The 17768-nt window shown below is 58.5% G+C and overlaps 4 protein-coding genes across 4 annotated transcripts; all 4 read right to left on the reverse strand.

The window, feature by feature from the left end:
- Positions 1-509: 509 nt before the first annotated feature.
- Positions 510-5984, reverse strand: LINJ_34_1290 (ATP-dependent RNA helicase-like protein; the record flags this gene model as incomplete). The annotated part of the gene is made up of 1 exon (XM_001468463.2): positions 510-5984. One exon carries the CDS (start codon positions 5982-5984, stop codon positions 510-512), a length of 5475 nt encoding a protein of 1824 aa, XP_001468500.2.
- Positions 5985-7024: 1040 nt separating this feature from the next.
- LINJ_34_1300 (conserved hypothetical protein) lies at positions 7025-7402 on the reverse strand (the record flags this gene model as incomplete). The annotated part of the gene is made up of 1 exon (XM_001468464.1): positions 7025-7402. The coding sequence occupies one exon, from the start codon at positions 7400-7402 to the stop codon at positions 7025-7027; it is 378 nt and encodes a 125-aa protein (XP_001468501.1).
- Positions 7403-8620: 1218 nt separating this feature from the next.
- Positions 8621-10048, reverse strand: LINJ_34_1310 (conserved hypothetical protein; the record flags this gene model as incomplete). The annotated part of the gene is made up of 1 exon (XM_001468465.1): positions 8621-10048. One exon carries the CDS (start codon positions 10046-10048, stop codon positions 8621-8623), a length of 1428 nt encoding a protein of 475 aa, XP_001468502.1.
- Positions 10049-12596: 2548 nt separating this feature from the next.
- Positions 12597-14891, reverse strand: LINJ_34_1320 (conserved hypothetical protein; the record flags this gene model as incomplete). Its single annotated transcript, XM_001468466.1, has 1 exon — positions 12597-14891. The coding sequence occupies one exon, from the start codon at positions 14889-14891 to the stop codon at positions 12597-12599; it is 2295 nt and encodes a 764-aa protein (XP_001468503.1).
- Between the last annotated feature and the right edge of the window lie 2877 nt (positions 14892-17768).

Consider the following 17768-nt stretch of genomic DNA (forward strand, 5'->3'; position numbering starts at 1 on the left):
CGATATTACTCTCTTCCACATGACAAGAGGATGACGTGAGCGCGACTCATGCCAGGCACCCCTTTACGCTCTCTTGACCCGCCTTGCGCCTGATTCGTTATCAAGAGTGTGAAGTCATCTGTTCCCAGAGTCGCACCCGTCCTCTCCTCGTCTCCCTTTCCGTTCTCACCACAATGCCATGAGGAGTAGCTTGCCAGGACAGAGATGTGGTCGTGGTCGTCATCGTGAAAGCTCGCGAAGATCAAGGTGACGGCACGAATGCGCCAAAGTTGTCTTCTTTGCTTTTCCTTTTGTGTGTGTGTGTGCGCATTACTGCGGGAGACGGAGCACCTATACAAGCATGCACACGCGCCGGTGTATCGGCGTCAGCGTACTGCCACGGGTATTGGGGGTGGGGTGGGGGTGGGAGAAGTTTCCACAGGCAGCGGCGCCGATTTGTCATGTTAGAAAACCGGCGAAAAGAGGAGGCTCAGCATCCAACCACGCGCAGGCGCGTCTGCGCGAGTCTGTCATTTTATCCGACCTCCATGCGCCGTGGAACTCTTGTCATCATCGTCGTCGTCCCCGTCTACAGGGTTGAAGTTGGGAAGGTCTTCATCATCATCTCCGTCATCATCACTGTCTAGGTCCAGCAGCGCATCCTCCCCAGCCACAGCGGCCGCCCTGCCATCGCCAAAGTCGCCGTGCCGCAGGTGCACAAGAGGGTCGACAATAGAGCCCATGTCGACCAGCTGCCATGGAGACTGCTGCCGCCCTGCTGCTGCGCTGCCTGCGGTGTCCGGCGACTTCGCCGCCGCCATTTCCAGAACCGGTGCCTTCAGGAGTCTCCGGCACACCGCCGTCACTGTCTCCAGTGCGGAGTTGTTTCGAGGGTCTTGCGGGTTGTTGTACTTTCCTCGCAAGCACTCGAACAAGGACTGGCGGAGCTGCGTGACAAGGGCGTAGGTGGCGCGGTCGATGTGCAGCGCGATCCAACCGTCCACGACACAGATCGACAACTCCGCATTGTACTCCGTCGTCGACTCAGACGCACCAAAGAGCAGCAACGCCCAGAGACTGACAGCAGACAGGCTGGTAAGGAAGTCCCGCCGCGGCTCCCTCAACCCAAAGACGTCTTGAAAGACGTAGAAGAGTGCCGGGACCGGCCGGTCTGGAGACGTGCTCGACGTCGCAGAATCTGCGGTGGCCGCACGCGAGTCTAGCGTGAGCTGGCTCAGCACTTCATCTCGGTCAGGAACCTCGTCGCCGCGGGATCCGTCAACGCGCCGACACACACTGTCTTTCGCAGGCTTGATGCTGGCGAAGTGTTTTGTCCGTAGTTCCACCTTGCGCGCGGCACGCAGGCGCTGCATGGAGGAGAGTGCCTTCGAAGGCGGCCGCAGCAGTGCCACGTTCGGGAAGAGCGCAGCGCAGACGCACGCCTTCACCAACGCGACATCGAAGCTGTGGCGGGAGAGAGCGTTTGTATCGACGCAGAGGGTTCCGGGGTAGGAAAGCGGCGCTGATCCAGACGCCGGCGCACCCTGTGCACTGGAGTCTACAGCGCTGGCAGTCGCCTTTCCACCTTCCGAGTGTATTGCTGTATCCTCGACCGTGCCGCCGTCGTTTCCAAGGTGCCCATGCTCAGGACACGGCACGGCATCGGTGCTGTCGACCCTTTCGGAGTCCCTTCCGAACTCGTCCTGCGGGCTGATGAGCCCAGCGTGGCGCAGGATGTCGCGGTACTGCACCTTGTACTTGGAGATGACGCGAAGGTTTCCGGTGTGGAGCAAGTTGAGCGCCGCGAAGTCATCCTTTTCACCGTTGGCGCAGAACGCGTTGTACGCGTTCAGGAAGCTGATGTGGTCGCTCTGCGAGCCGCAAGACAGGAGATAGCGCTTCTTGCGCGCCTCGGCCGCAACGTCGCGGCTCGTTGCATACGGGCACACGTCCGTGCACGCAGCCACCGTCAGAACCGAATCCAGGCAGCGCAGCACGGTGCCGACGAGAATCATCTTGCCAATGCGCGGGTCACAGGGCAGCAACGCCAGGTACTCCCCCAGCGGGGTAAGCCTGTCCTTCTTTCCGATAGCACCAATGCCGCGAAGCACCTCCATGGACGCGTCCACATTGGTGTTCGAGGGGGGTTCGAGAAATGTCTGCAGCGTTTCCTTTGGATTTGCATGCCCGAGAGAGAGCAGCTTCAGCAGCACCTGCATCAGCGGTACGCGGTGAATGTCCGCTTCTGGAAATGCCGGCAGCGATTCCCACAGCTCCTTCGTGAAGAGGCGGTAGCACACGCCTCCTTGCGTTCGCCCTGCACGGCCCTTGCGCTGCGTGCAGTTGGCTTGACTCGCGTAGCCCAGAGTAAGCTGCGTCGAGAACACGGGCGCGGGGGCAACGGCGTCGCCGCCGCTGCCGCCTCCTGGCCCACAGTTTACCGCGACTTTGTCCAACGGCACATGCGCAAAGGTCGGGCTCCCCGACGACGAAGAGGCACCCGTGCCTGTGGTGACATGCTGGTGGTATGTGGCCGTGGGGCGGCTTTCCCAGGTGGTTGTCTTGATAAGGCCCGTGTCGATGACAACAGCGACGTCGTCGATGGTGATGCCGCTTTCAGCGATGTTCGTCGCCAGCACCACCTTCACGGTACCGGACGGGGCCGGCATGAAGCACTCTCGTTGCTTCGCGCTGTCGACAGTGGAATGAAGGAGAATGATGTGGAGGCGGCTTTCCGCGGCGGAAAGCGCGTACGGCCCTTGGTACTCCTTGATCGCAGCCATCGCAGACGTCAGCTCTTTCCATCCTGGAAGAAACACCAGGATCGACTTTCCCTCCGTGTTATTCTGAAGGTCTACCTGCACCGCGCGGTGGACGAGGTAGGCAACAAGGTTGTAGTCGGTTTTGAGTAACTTGCGCCTGTTGACGCGTTGCGATGCGGTGGTCGTTGGCATCGCCAGCGAGACGGACTTCGTCGGCGTCTTTTCCTGCTGCTCGACCTGGTGCCCCTGCTCCCTGGACGACACGGCATCGAAGGCGGGCGAGTAAAATTGTGCAGTTGCTGCCTCAGAGGCGATGTCCTCCAGGTAGCGGATCGCCACCGGGTACACTGCCCCCTCGACCTGCACCACGGGCGTATCGGCGTCGAAGTAGCGGGCGAACACGTCGGCTTGCATCGTCGCACTCATGAGCACCACGCGAAGGCGAGAGTTTCGTGTCAGCAGCTGCTTCACGAGAGCTAGAATGACATCACAGTTGATGTCGCGCTCGTGCACTTCGTCGATGATGAGGTGTGAGACGTGCTCCAGATCGGGGTGGGTGGAAAAGATCTGCAGCAGCACACCTGTTGTGCAAACTGTGATGTGCCGCCCGGGACGTGAGTCCAGCCGAACCGCGTACCCGACATCCTTTCCCACCGTGCTGAGACGCTCCTGCGCGATGCGCTCGGCAACGCTGAAGGCGCTCAGTCGACGGGGTTGCGTGACAAGGATGTTGCAGGATCCGCCACGGCCGTGCTCGATCTCGTAATCCAAGATGTACTGCGGCACCTGCGTCGTCTTGCCGCACCCTGTCGTGCCGCACACGACAGCGACACGGTGACGCTGAACGGCGTCGAGCACCTGAGCCTTCACCGTCGCCATCGCCAGGGTGGAGCGGCGGGGATGGAACTGGGTGAGGTAGACAGGGTCTCGACGGAGGTGGAGGATGTCGTGCAGCATCTGCGCAGCATACGACGGATCCGTGGCAAAGGCGCGCTCGCTGAGGCGCAGCAGGGTCCGCTCACTCATGCCCCGCGCTCGGTCACCGCAGTCACCTGCAGAGTCAGATCCGTCATCGCACCCGCTCCTCCCTGTTGCGCCCTCTGTGGCTGCCTGTTGCTCTGTCACTGGCCGCAGCTGGGTCTGCAGCTCAACCACCAGCTCCGCGGGCAGCGCCGCGGACGGGATCGACTCGGGTGAAATGGACGGATGCGCATTTACAAACGCCTGCACCGCCTGAATTCGTTTATCGTACAGCATCAGGTTTGCCATCGCGGTCTCCATCGCGGCGCGCTCGGCCTCGAAGCGGTTGATGCCGGTGCCGTCGCAACTGAGGCCGTTGAGAGTAAGGTGGCAACGATACACGGTAGTGCTGGTGCTGCCGCTCGTCGTGCTTGATTGCTTCGTGAAGGTCGTTTGCGGCGTCAGGCTGGCCTTGCCGAACAGCAGATGATGGTACTGAACCAGCTTTCGATAGGCCGGCTGCATCTGCCGTAGAACCGACTCTAGCGGGGCACTCGGGTGGTGAGAGACATCCTTTTTGCTGCGGGTGCCTTTTTGCGCGCCTCTACGCCGCGAGCGTCCTGTGCCGTCCGCTCCCTGTCGCCCCTCTGCATCCTCCTGCAGCAGCCGAAGAATGCAGAGCGCGTGGGCGGCGCACTGTCGCTTCGCTGTCTTCGTGTTCTTCGCCACTCCTGTCGCCGTCAGGCCCGTTTGAGGATCAAGTGCGAGGGTCGCCACAAAAACCGTCTTTTCGAGATGCGCCACCGTCATCAAGCTCGAGGCATCGCGGATGCTCCCGTTCAGCTCATGCAACACCGTCGGTCGGCAGTAGCGTTTCGGGTGACGACGCAGCAGCTCTGTCGCGCGGTCCGCGACGGGGTGGCCGCTTCGCGGCACCTCTTCCCGCGTGCAGGCCTCCTGCCTCACGCGGGCGGCGAGGGCCTGCACGTATGCAGCACTCGCGTCCACGTACTCATCCCACGAGCGATAGTCATGTGGTTTCGGAGTTTTGGGCCGAGGAGGCAGCGCTCTCTCTTCCAACGGAGGAGGAGCTGGGGAGGCGCCTGTCCTTGACGACAACGGTGTCGCTCTGGTGCTCATGTAGTGATCCAGCAGTTGCTCTGCATGCATGAAGCACAGCGCTCGCGCTACTTTGGCCTTCCTCGACTGCCCAATGGCGAAGACCTCCTTTTCCGCCGTGTCTTCACCGTGGCAGCGGCCGTTCAGAGGAAGCTCGAGCACGCACCGCAAGAGCTGTGAGTGCGGAACATGGCGCATCGACGGTTCCGGCATGACAAACTCTGCATCGGGGTCGGCCTGTTGGTGATCGCTGCGGAGCATCGCTACGACTCGCTCCTCTGCCCCTCTGTCCACTGCTAGCGGGGATACACCTGCGGCGTCTGCGAGGTTTCCGCCCGGTAGTGATCGCATTCGTGAAGCCGACGGTTTCCGTAGCCTCCCCCTTCGATCCGACTGCAGCTGCACCATTGGCACTTTCTGCCTCCGTATGGCAGAGGAAGTGCTCTGCTGAGCCTGCGGATTGCCACTGCTGTGCGCTTCAGCGCTTCCGTTCGGGTGCCTCTGCTGAGAGTTGCTGGCTCGCGACGGCTCGCTCGCTGCGGCGCTGTTGTCAAGGGAGTCGCCACTGCCACGACGCGGCACGGGGGTGGGCGACCCAAGCGCTGCGGGTGCTTCTGATTCGGTGGATGAGAACGGCATCGGTAATGAGCGCGAGGCACGCTGTGCCGAGGACACCGGCAGCGTTGGCTGCTGTCCTTGTGTGTTGGATGACTCGACAGTGCCCAGGCGGTGCAGCAGGGATGCTAGGGAGGCCGCACGACTTGCTGGGGGCTTTGCGGCAAGAGAGTCGACCACCTTAGCAGGTGATGACGTCGATGTCTTCGCACGGCAACGCGCGACGCGGCGAGGCTGGGGCGATGCCCGCGAACCTATGGAACCGCATTCTCGACTTCTGTAGCGCGGCGCAGCCGATGATAAGGAAGGAGATAAAGCTCTGTTGTTGGCCAACTCGCGCGCCGTTCCAGCACCACCGTTGGCTACATGACGAGCAGAGGTTGCCAATCTCAACGGTACGCAGGTGCCACAGTCCCACTGTCGGGTGTGGCTGACCTGCACATGCCATGGTCGCGAACGCAGACACAGCAGTGAGTCACGCACCGTGGAGACGGCCGCGGCGGCGCTGAAGTCATGGCTGCGGATTAAGCAGTGCGGAAACGCGCGCATCTCGGCACGGGAGAAAAGAAGAGGGAGCGAGAAACAGAAGATGCGCCGGGTATATTGCCGGCAGCCTGTGGGGTGGCACAAAGAGAAACGAAAAAGCGCAAGGGGCGGTGTGTCGGCAGGGCAAAGCAGCTTCGCGGGGGGAGCGCGGTGAGGGAGCAGCGAAGAGAGCAATCACCACCAATGGCGCCGTTACACGGGCCTCACGCACACACAGACACGAACAAAAAGACAAGAGGATGGGCAAAGGTGCGCGTGGGGCGCCTGCACTGTTTCTGTTTTCGTGTGCGATTACGTGCCTCGGGAAATGAGGAGGTAGGTGGGAGAGACCACTGCAAACGCGAGACAACGAGTAGCCGTCGCAAGGCGGAAAGCAGGTGGTAGTGATGGTGAAGAGGAGGAGCAACATGCGCCCGCAGGACACATGAAACCTTTCACCTCGGCGTGCTTTTCACAAAGCCGTGCAACACCGACACCAACAATCGCGGCGGCGCAGGTGTGCGTGCAAGACGGTGAGAGGTGACTGCTATATGAACGAAAGAAAAACGATGAGGGGACAGAAACGATGAGCGAGAGTGATGCGCATTCGTGCACGTGTGCCGTTCGCTTCGAAAAAAAAAAGAAAGCGAGTCTAGCATGAAGACAGTCCTCTGTGTGCGTTGACGCAAGGCACGTGAGGGGATCCCCGGTAGGGAAGGAGAGGGGGCCCGCTAACGTACCATTTCGTTCGGCACCAGCAACTTCTCCACGTTTCGCGCTTGTCTTTCCTCCCCCATCCCCTGTCGCAGAACCGCCGACTTGGCACGCCATCGAGGAGTGTGTCTAGAGTTGGTACTGGAGGAGATGTGCACTTGCAGTCCCCTTCCGCAAAACACGTGCGCACAACCGCTGCTTGATTGACTTTGTTTTCAGGCTCTCCTCACTTGCAAGGGTGTGCGTCAAAGAGGGCACAGCGAAAAGAAAAAAGGCGTCCGACGGCAACCGCACGCACACATGAAGAGGCGGCTGCCAGCGGCGCGCGAGCCCTTTCGGGTCACGATAAACTAAGCAGACTCACCTTTCTCTTTGCACAACGCGTCAAGCCGCTGCGCCTCCGTTAGATGCTTCCACCGCTGCTCGCGGACCGCCATCACGCGACTCCCCAGCATGTTCATCGGCCGCTCCACGTACGCCCAATCCGGATTGATCATATAGCGGTAGTACAGGTAGGCACACGTCACCACTGTTGAGAACACCATGAGAAACACCTTCAGGTTGCGCAACCGCTCCGCGCTCATGGTATGGTAAAGTGTGCTGCGCTGCGAGTAGAGACCGACGGAAATCGTGTCAAAGGTGTGGACGTTGCTGTTCTGCTCATAGTACATGCCACGGTCCTCCTGGTCCTTCAGCACGCGTGCCTGGTTCTGCTCCACACGCAGCATGCTCAGCTCGTGCTGACGTTTCAGCTCAAAGAGAACTTTATCACGCGAGAGTATTTCTCGGATAACGGCGTCTCGCGCCTCCAGCCTCTTCGCCGCTGCGTCGACGTCGGCGTTGGGGGTTTCCGCCCTTTCAGCTGGGCTTGCGGAAACCGAAGCGGTGGCGTCTTCGCCTCCTGGGGCAGAGCCTTTACGATTCCCGTCGTGAATGGCCTCGCTCTCGGCGTAAGGAAAAGAGGAGGGCAGGGAAGTGGAGTGCCGCTGAGATGCGCTCACAGGATGCGATGAAGTGCTGATGACCTGAGCAGCAGCCGCAAGACCGCCACAGCTGCGTCGCCTCAGCGAGGAGTTGTATAATGGGAACGCTCGCATCTGCGCGACCGCGTGTGAAGGAGGGGTAGCGGAGAGGAGGGAAGGACGAGGGAGTCGCAGCGATGGCGTCAAGCGCTTGTGGCACAGAAAAGGGTGAGATGCGCTCTAATGGCATCCCTGCGCCACGCATATGCTGACCTTTGTTTCGAGAGTGGATGGGAAAAGGGAGTCCGCGCAGGTGAGGAAAGCTCCATCCAAGGACGCATCTGCATACACACACATGCACGCCAAGTGCATCACGTGCCCTCACACAGCTCAAGGCATGCGCATAGATTCATAGATACACTCCAGGCAGATGAAAAGAGTCGATCGAAAGTGGGAAACAAAGGCGGAGTACAGAGCGCACGAGAAAGGCGCCAAGGTGGCTATGCGAATGCGTACAACTGCCAAGCGTTAGAAGTGGCCCTGGTGATGCGCCGTGGCCCTGGCTATCGCCCTCCAACGCCGCAGCTGCCGTACGGCAGAGATGGCTGCTGCACACAGTTCCTCGCTCCAAGTACGCCAACATCTCCTCGTTTCTTTTTTCTTGCTGTTGTTGTGAAGCGATAGTATCCAAAATGTGACGTCAGTCGTGCAGGTCACGTTGCAAAATTCTCGTCTTCCTCTCTCGGTACAGACTCCCCTCCTCCTCCTCCTCCTCTCTTCCACATGATTTGGGCTTGAAGGCGAAGGTGACGGCAGAGAAAACGACAGAGGAGGCAAAGGGCAAGGGAGAAGGACTGAATGGCGCCGTTTATGGCTTGCCAACGTGGCCCAAGAGACGGAAGGGGGAGGGGAGGGCAGTGCACACCGACAGGAGCGACACCAAAGGCGGAAGAAAAGGAGGCTTAGCACCTGCTCAGTCGTAGTTTACATCCATTTTTGAAGCACCTGTGCGTCTGACATCGCCTCTGCGCGGCGTACAAAGTCAGACAGCCGAAGCAGTGCCGGCGTCGGTTTCGGCGAAGGCTGTTGTTGCAGTTGCTCGTCGTTATTTGCGGGGCTGCGTCCGTCAGTGTTGGTATGTAGATGAGCTGTAGGCGCTGGCACGGCTCGCGATGCCTGCGCTTTCAAGAAGAGACGTGCATTTCCGTACTCCTCATTAATCGGGCAAATCTTCTGAAAAGCGCCCCAGCGCTTCGCAGCGGCTCGCGCCGCGCCTTCAAAAGACGCAGCTTCAGCAGCCGTGGCCGCGGTGGCAGTGTTCATGTTGTTGCCCGTAGTCACGGTATCCCGATTCGCGGGATCGAGGTCAGTAGTAGGTTCGATACGCTTAACCGCGCGCAAGACTAGCTCCAGGCTCCCAAAGTTCTCCACACCGCGCCGCAGAACGACAGGCAGACTTGATTCGCCTGGCGATGCGTGCGTTATCGAGGCTGATGAAGTCGAAACGGGGCCGTTGAGAACGAGGCGCGCCATGCGACGCTCAAACTCGTCAACTTGCGCTGCGGAGACCAGCAACAGGGAAGACGCGACCGCTGCCGCTGACTCATTCTTTGTGTTGAAAGAGGCGGCTGCGGCACCAGCAGACGCTGGTGCAAGAGACGACTTGGGTGCAGACATCTTGCAAGGAAGCAGCAGCGACTGCCACTGGCGCAACTGTGCATCGTGCTGCAGCAGTAGTTCCTCCTGAAGATTCAGGCGGCACTCGCAGGCTCGCTTCACCTCCTCCAGTGCCTCTATCTCTGTCTGCAACTTAGCGCACATGTCAGCCGACTGTGACAGCGCTGTGGGAGCGGTATCTGCAGAGCCAGCTGTCGCACCCGCTCTTGCCTGCAGCGTACGCTGCTGCCTGAGCCAGAACGGCTGAGGGTTCGCAGCAGCTGCCGTTGGCGGCCCACCGCTCGTTTTCAGTGTGCGATCGACATCGATGTTTTGGGCGTAGATGTACTGTGCGCGCGCCGAGAGCCGCTCCTCCATCCTGGCTATCTCTGCTTCGTAGTATGCCTCCTCGGCCTGCCGCTCGCGTGCGCGGTGCACCAGCGCCTTGCGCAGTTCCTCTCGCGCACACGCAGAGTCCGAAATCGGGATTCGGCGCCGCTGAGCCGCCGCGAGCCACAACTCGGCTCCCTGGCGCGCCACAAGCACATTCATCCGCACCGACACCCTGCAAAGCACACCCAGCGTCTGCAGGTTGCAGAAGCAGAAGCAGTGAATCACGAGCTGCGGCGGCAGCCGCAAAATCGCCGGTGGACCTATCCTTGGCAGCCTTGGCGGTATCGCAGTGCTCTTCTCGACAACAATGGTGGGCCGAGATGAAGCACTGTCGCCTATCTTCGCTAGCCGCACGTTCGCCATCGCTTTGGTCTTTTTGTCCGACTTGCTCACGTTGGCGGCGGCGCCTGCTGCCGCCGCGGTTCGCTTCGGCACTGTAGGTGCCTCTCGATCCGCAGGCGCAAAGACCGCCTCTATTTGGTGCAGTGCCGCCCTTAAATCACTTGTGTCATGATACGTGTCCAGCCGAATGGACGTGTAGCCGGCCGCGGTGCTCTGTGGACTCGCCAGCGGCGGGAGAAGAACGGTGGTGCTGCGCAGCGGAGGCAGCTTTCCACTTTTAGACACGGAAGACCTCATTGGATGAGAGAGTGTATGCATATATGTTTGTCTGCGTGTAGGGTGCCGTATGTGTTGTGATGGCCCCCTGCTCCAACAAGAGGAGGAAGCAATAAAATGCTTGTGCCTCAGTGCGTGTTGAGCGAGAAAAACAGAAACAGAAACCGAATCCGGCTGGCGGCGCAGCGCTAGGCAGCTGACCTTCGAAAATGCACAAGCACCGCACAGAGGTGTTCCTTCGCGGGGTACCGCGTGTGTCTCTCCGGCTCCCGTTTCGCCTCCGGAATAGAGCTCACGTGCTGCCCAAGCAAAGCCTTGGCAGCAGTGCACACTTCGTTTGACGACGCGGGGGGGGGTACAACGGCCAAATACGGAGATGCGCGTGCTGTCACGAGTATGAATGCAGCAAGCGGCCGAATAGAGAAACGCGAAGTTGAAGACTGAAGCCAGCGGCCAAGATCATTGGACGCGAAAGGGAGTGTTGAGGTCGACCGCAGCGAGGCTAGAGGCTTCCTCAGTAAGCATGTCGATAGCGATGTGTTTCGCACATGCGTGTGTGTGCGTGTGCTGATCCAAAAGAACGTGCCCAAGCTACAGCAGTCACCTTCCTTGCCCGAGTCCATTCGAGATTGCCTGATCGCCTTTTTTTTGGTTCGTGTCACTTCCGCGGCCAATCCGTATCACTGTGCCAGAGACAGAGAGAGGTCGCCGCGACTAGCGCTCTCGCCATGCTGGAGTAGGATACCAGAGATGGTGTGGTGAGCATGAGTCACGTGCGCCACTTTGCTGTTCTTCTTCGGCGCCTTGCACTCTTCTTATTCCATTTTTCTCTCTTCACAAATTTGAGCCCGTCCGTTTTGACATGTGCTGTGCATACACATACACATATTGATCTACACACGTACATGCACACGCAGATAGATATGCTTCTTTGATTCAACATCCGCGCATGGAAGCAAAAACGAAAAGGAAAAGATGGGGTGAGACTGTGTGTGGAGAAAGAGACCAGCATGAAGCGAGCACAGGCAGGCAGGAAGGGAGGGTGGACAAATGATACGATGTGAGTGTGTGTGAGGGGGGGGGCACACTGCAACACCGGAGAAACACAATGAGGGAGCGGGGAAACCCAGAAAAGCACGTGACCAAGGAAACAGAGGAAAACGCGCGGATAGTGAGAGGATCGAGTGGATACGAAGAGGAGGTGCCCGCGCATTACACATGAAGCAGAAAACCACAGCACGGGGGGACGAAAAAAAAAACAAAAGGATAGCATAGCAGTACAAGCCAAGCCGCCCCCCCCAAAAAAAAAACATGAGAGACTAAACATCCTTCCGAGCGAGCGAGGAGAGAGAGAGTTCTGCGTATCCATGATACGAGCAGTTTCGTTTCTGCAGGCCGAGCGAGCCCTCCCCTCCCCCCACTCACCCACCCACCCACCCAAAGCGGCAGGACAACGCGGCTGCGCTGCCCGCATCCGCCAGCGTGTGCGTATCGCTTTTTTTTCTGCGCCCTCCCCCTCGCCTTTTTCCAATAGCGCTGTCAAAGGCCCTTCCGTATTCAGAGATACACGTGCGTACACACACAAACAGAAAAGATGCAGCCTGTTTATATATACGCATACCGAGAGCAGGCGTTGCTGTACCCCTTTTGCGGTCGTTCTTTCCCTCCTGTTACATCGTCCTTCCCCCTCTCCCTTTTCTGGTGGTGTTGGTGGGGAGAGGGTGATTGGGGGGTGATGGGGGAGAGCTTTCCTTCTCGTAACGTAAGCGCCTAGCGTACATCGGGTTCGTGAGGGAGAAGAAAAGAGAGCCTTTTTCCCGTTACGCACACACACACGTATACAGGCACGGACAAGAGCGTTTCCTCTGCATGTTTTGCTTTTTGTGTTTTGTTTGTTTTTTATGCGCTGCAGTACTTCTTCGGTGCGTTCACTGTGTCATCCGCATCTCAAGTGGTGCCTACGCTCTTTCCTCTTCTCGTGTTCCACGCTGCTTCTTCCTTTGCCTACCCGCCCCCCGTTCTCTCCCTTTTTTCGTTTGCCGCGGTACACATCAGCATCTATTCCTCCCTCCCTTACCCACGCGCGGCAGTGTCTCCAGTGCTACACGCAAAAAAAAAACGCACCCTCGACTCAAGAGGGTCACACGGGAGGGGAGTGGGGGGGGTGAGAGCGAGAGAGAGAGGAAGGGCGACGCTACCGAGAGAGAAAGATAAGGCCTGTAGCGAGAGCGAGCAAGATAGGGCCCCGTCGGAGGGAAGAAGGCGAAAGCGGCGAAAAAAAAAAGGAGTGTCGTCAATTGATGACTTGCTGAACCTCCTTCACGATCTTGCTGACCAACGCCGGCTCTATCGCGATGACCTTCACTTCGAACCTCGCGCGTACCGGGCGATGATCTGACTGTCGCAGACTCGACACATACGTGTATTCTAATGGATGGATGTGGTTGGTGACCATCGGAAAGCGTGTCGGCATGGCGAGCACCTCCCCCGACGACGACGACTCTAGTAAGCCTCGTGGACGACGCGCGGCACAGAAGGTGGGCGCACACCGTCTCTGTTCCCACACCGCATGCGTGGGCGCACGGCACGGCAACGACGCCGAGGGGTACTGGAACGGCTTATCTGCTGAGTCAAAGTCGTTCTGCGGGGCGTCGGCGGTATTCTGTACGTCACGCGACAGCGATCGCTCGCAGGCAAGGTCTTCCGAGCTTGTGACCGACGAAGAGCCTGCGGAGACCGCCCTCGTTAGTGCCGCCGCGTTAGGGGAAAGGTGCTTACTTTCAAGCTCTTCTAGTGACATCCACACCCCGGATGTTAGCGAATCACACTTCAGCAACGAGGAGGATTGCAGGTCGTGCAGCGGCGGCTCAAAGCTGCCCGAGCTCTCCGGCGCCTCCGCACTTATTTCCTCCTGCGACGTCGCCGTCACTGTATCGTTCTCTAGCACGCGGAAGAGGACGCGATCGCACCAAGCTGGGTCGCGGCGCTTGCGACTGGTGTCAAACACATCCGTGCCTCGGTCGTACCTGTACGTGGGCGGAAACGAAATCCACTGCTCCTGAAAGCCGTCGAAGGCTTCGCCCGATACCATCAGCTGGCGCAGCTCGTCGTGGCAAAGTAGGTTGTCGTACTCGCCACGCTCCACCGACTCCTTGATGAGTGGGCTGGGCAACGCGTGCAGGCGAGAGTTCAAGTCTCCGAGGAAAAAGACGTAGTCGTGCTCATCCAGTACCCGGGCCTCGGCAGCTGTCGTGAAAGACGTCCGAAAGGCGGAATGGCCGAAGCTGAACAGACGATCCCACGCACTGTTCCCCTGCACCGACGAGTGCCCGATGCTGTGGTTCAGCACCTCTTTCGCGTTCAGAAAGGTCTGCAACACTTCGGTCTCGTCGTCGCTCCAGACAGGCATGTCAAAGCGGATGTCCTTCAGCGCCGCTTGGTAGTTGCTCGTGCGGCGCTTCTCGTTGTGCTTGTGTGCCACAAAGTGGGCGGAGATGAAGAGAAACCGCTTGCCGTAGATGGTGACGCGCATGGCGACGGAGCCTTTGTTGCCCAGCACGGACAGGGTTCCGGTGCGGGTGAGGGAAAGGCGCACGTGAGAGACGTAGTCTACGTGCTTTGCCTGTATTAGCACAATTAGTACGAGCCCGACGAGCTGCACCACCTGCACCTTCTTGTAGTCGATGGTGCGGTCTGAGGCGGCGGCGAGGGTTTCGATGATGGCGTCCGCCCACTCCCAGCTGCGCTGCGTCGACTCCCTCACGAGCGCCGTGCCCGTCATCTCGACCTCCTGCAGGCTAATAAGAAACAAGTCCGGGAACTTTGTCTCGATCCACTGCCACTCTCTCTCTAAGATGGCAGCAGCCCTCTGTTGATCAGCTAGACGGAAATCCTCGGCAGTGGTGCGCTTGGGACTTCTGGGATCGTCACTGAAGCCAGCGTTCGCAGACGCTTTTCGGGAGCGCATCGTCGAGGAACCGGTTGGGTAGTGGGGCTTACTGAGAGAACCACCGTAGGCCAAAACGGCCTGCTTGTGATCCTGATAGCGCTTCACCTCGTCTGTGAGCTCCTGTCCAATCAGCCAGGACAGGAAGGCGTCTTCATACAAAGGCGGCGCCTGCTGATCCACATTCCATGTGCACGCATTCACGAGGAACGGCGCCTGCAGGTCGTCCACCGGGATGTCGCGGAGGCAGCTGCGGATACGCGCGTTTACCTGCTGTCGTCTCTTCAACGTCTCCCTGTACGCTGTCGCTGTTAATGGCGTGAGAACGTCGCCGCTGTCGCCACTGCTGCTCTCCGTAGAGAACTCAGTCTCGATGCGAAGAAGCGGCCGCGCGAGACGGCGCGCCGCACCCATACCAGTTCGCAGAGCCCCTTTGATACTTGCCTCCGCCCTGTCTCGCTTCCTCCAGTGAGGCGAGTAGTGAAACAGCACCTCCAGCGCCTTCACGCGTTTCACTGTGCCGAGGGTCACCAGCCAGATGATCACCTCGATGATGATCACCGCAGCACGTGCCCACAGCGGCGCCCGCGGCGCCTCTTCCTTTTTCCACCGTTGCTCGGGAGGGAGGTTTGTCCCCTGCATCTCGCAGAATGGAGCTCGGCAAAGCGTCTCTCTCACTGTCTCTCTTAGGGAGGGAGGGGGGCTGGAGGAGGCGAAGGCGCGGAGGATGAGGACGGCTGCTGTCGTAGTGACGCCGACGATGGCGATGACAACAAGGGGAAGAAGCGAGAAAAGAACGTTGTGCCACAGCTCGAGGCTGTGTGTCGACACACTCACACTACGTAAGCCCGTGCGACGAAGCAAACACACAAGAAGAGCGAGAGGAAGCCGATAAAACGATGAAGACCACGGTGACGGAAAGAAAGGCAGAGAACGACAGAGAGTCGGACCGATCTGCCGATCCGCGAGGGAGCGAATCAACACGCAACTGCAAGAAGACAGCCAATGCAGACCACACAAAATACAAGGTGGGGAGAGAAGGCAACAGCAATATACGTCCAGTGCGCGGATGGGCAGCGGCTTTGGCGCACATCAGCACAGCCGCGGAAAGCAGCAGCAAGAGAAACAGCAAGTCAGCAAGAACCGCAAAACAAAAAAAAAAGTAGCGGAATATGAAGTCGACTAAAAGGAAGAGCTGACTGAAAAGGTGACTGTGGACTGCAGCGCTGCCTCTGTCGAATCAGCCCAGATGCAATGTGACGTGGCCTTCCAACACGCAGGAAGTGACAGCACAGAGGAAAAAAAAACAAGAAATACAGAAGGCGCTGCTTGACAGTGAAACGCTCCCGGAGCCCTCGACACCACCAACCCAATAGCAGTAGCCACAGAGCGAGCGCGGGTTGGAGCAGCTGGCGACGACTTGTCTAGCAGTCAATCCTGTGACTGCACAGGAGTCTCCTGTGCAGTCACTTTGTCCCCACCCCGCCAACCTCGGGCAGGAAGCAAATAGAGACGGAGAGAGAAGGTGATGCGGAGGAGCACACAGTGGGGGAAGGGAGGGAGGGGGGCGGAGGCACCTCAGCAAGTGTCGCTCACCTCCTTCCCAAGCAAGACAAGTAAAAAACAAAACGTACTTCCGTTCAAATACTCGAAGCATCTAATACGCGCTCGCACAGACACAGGCATGCACACAGAATAGGGAGCGAAGCGCGTGTATAGAGGGAGGGGTGGGGGAGAGGATTGGGCTTCCAGACAGACGGATGGAAAAGAAACTCAACGAAGGTGAAAAGCGGAAAGCCGAAAAGAAAAAGGAGAGGAAGGGGAATGAACGACAGGGGTGCACTCACAAGTACGCACACACACACGCGCCAAATCCACAACGCAGACGCACAGAAACGAACACGCGTGCAGGTTCACGCAAGCAAACATACATACAAGCAACGAGATGTCTTTATGGCCGGGGGGATGTGGTAGGGTGTCTGCGTCTCTCTGTGTGTGTGCATATGCACCTATTTCTTGAGGAGCGAATGTGCTCCACTGCTCACGCCTGCTCTGACCTGCAGCGACGCAAGCGCGCCGTTTATGCATGTGTTTGTGATTGTGGGGTGGTGATTCAAGCGTTGTTAGAGAACGGGGACGTGCGAGAGAAGAGGGAGGATAAAGAAAGAAAGTCCCACGGAGGCATTCAGATGCGCGCGCCGATTGAGGGAGAGGGGGGTGATTCTCTGAGGTACATACACACGCATTGTGCTCAAGACCCAGGTCCCTCTCGACACTGTCATCGACACTTGCCGAGGGTGATGAGCGGCAAAACCTGTATTTAACACAGTCGCTTACACGCAAGGAGGAGTCTGTGAGCGCAGCGATGACGAACACGCGAGACAACAACCACGCTTGCAAAGGACGTCAAAAACACGTCACGTGCCGACAATCCAGAAACAATGAAAATGGAATGCGTATACGGTGCCGAGTCCCGCGCACTCGTGTACTCGCCCAGTGTCTCTTCTTCGCATGGACGGTCTCGCCTTCTCGTTTGCGGTTTTGGCTGTCGGGAGTGGGTAAGACACCACCAGGAACTGAGAGCTATGAACAACATACAGGACGAGCGTATCTATGCGTCACGCTTTTCCTCTCACAGAGGGAGGGGAGAGAGGGGGGGAGCGGAAGTTGAGCGCAACATAAAGAATATGCACTACGTGCTGCGCAGGTGAGGGCACGATCATCAAAACAATGAAAAGAGGCATGTATGCATACAAAGGGGAGACATGAGCGCAAAGGAATAGGAGAGAGAGAACGAAGAAGAAAAAGGTAGAAGATAAACGAATGCGGGAAGGATGCGGTGCGGACCCGAAGACGGAGCGGGCGATCAGAGAAAGGGAAAGGAGAAAGGGAGTGAGGGGCTCTCTGTTGCGCTTGCTACCCTTTTGTTGTTGTTGCAACGACGTCCACTGTCTATCACTGAAAAGACATACCACGATCAAAGTCACCCTCAGCGACACAGCATGCGGGACCAGCCCCAGTGAATATGGGTGCCAATTTTCTTGTACAGCGGCATCTGCATCGGTGCGGCATGTGTCACAAAAAGGAAATCCCTCGCAAAAACAAAAAATAAACGACAAGCGAGAAAGCCAATGCCGCACCGTGAATGGGTGGTGGGATGAGGAGGGAGATGGGGACGGAGGAGGGCGTAGAGCAAGCCAAATCAAGACACAATGCACACAACCACCCCGTACATAACAAGCGATCTACATCAACAGGCATGCGAAGAAAAAAAGAAAAAACACAGACCATCAACGCCGCCGCTTCCATTCCAACCACCGTCGTCTTCTCACACAAACGGACCACATCAACGCACCACCCCTCTTGATTGCCACGAGCGGTGTGAGTCGCGCAGAAGGGAGTGGCAGGGGGGCTGCATGTGCATTATGCTGTACATCGGTGCGCTCGCGGCACTGGAAACGAAAACCAAGATAAAAAGCTCAAAAAGAAACCTCTCAAAAGCCCCCCCCCCCCACACAC

The sequence above is a fragment of the Leishmania infantum genome, chromosome 34, assembly GCF_000002875.2.
Source record: "Leishmania infantum JPCM5 genome chromosome 34".
In the NCBI taxonomy this organism is placed as follows: Eukaryota; Euglenozoa; class Kinetoplastea; order Trypanosomatida; family Trypanosomatidae; genus Leishmania; species Leishmania infantum.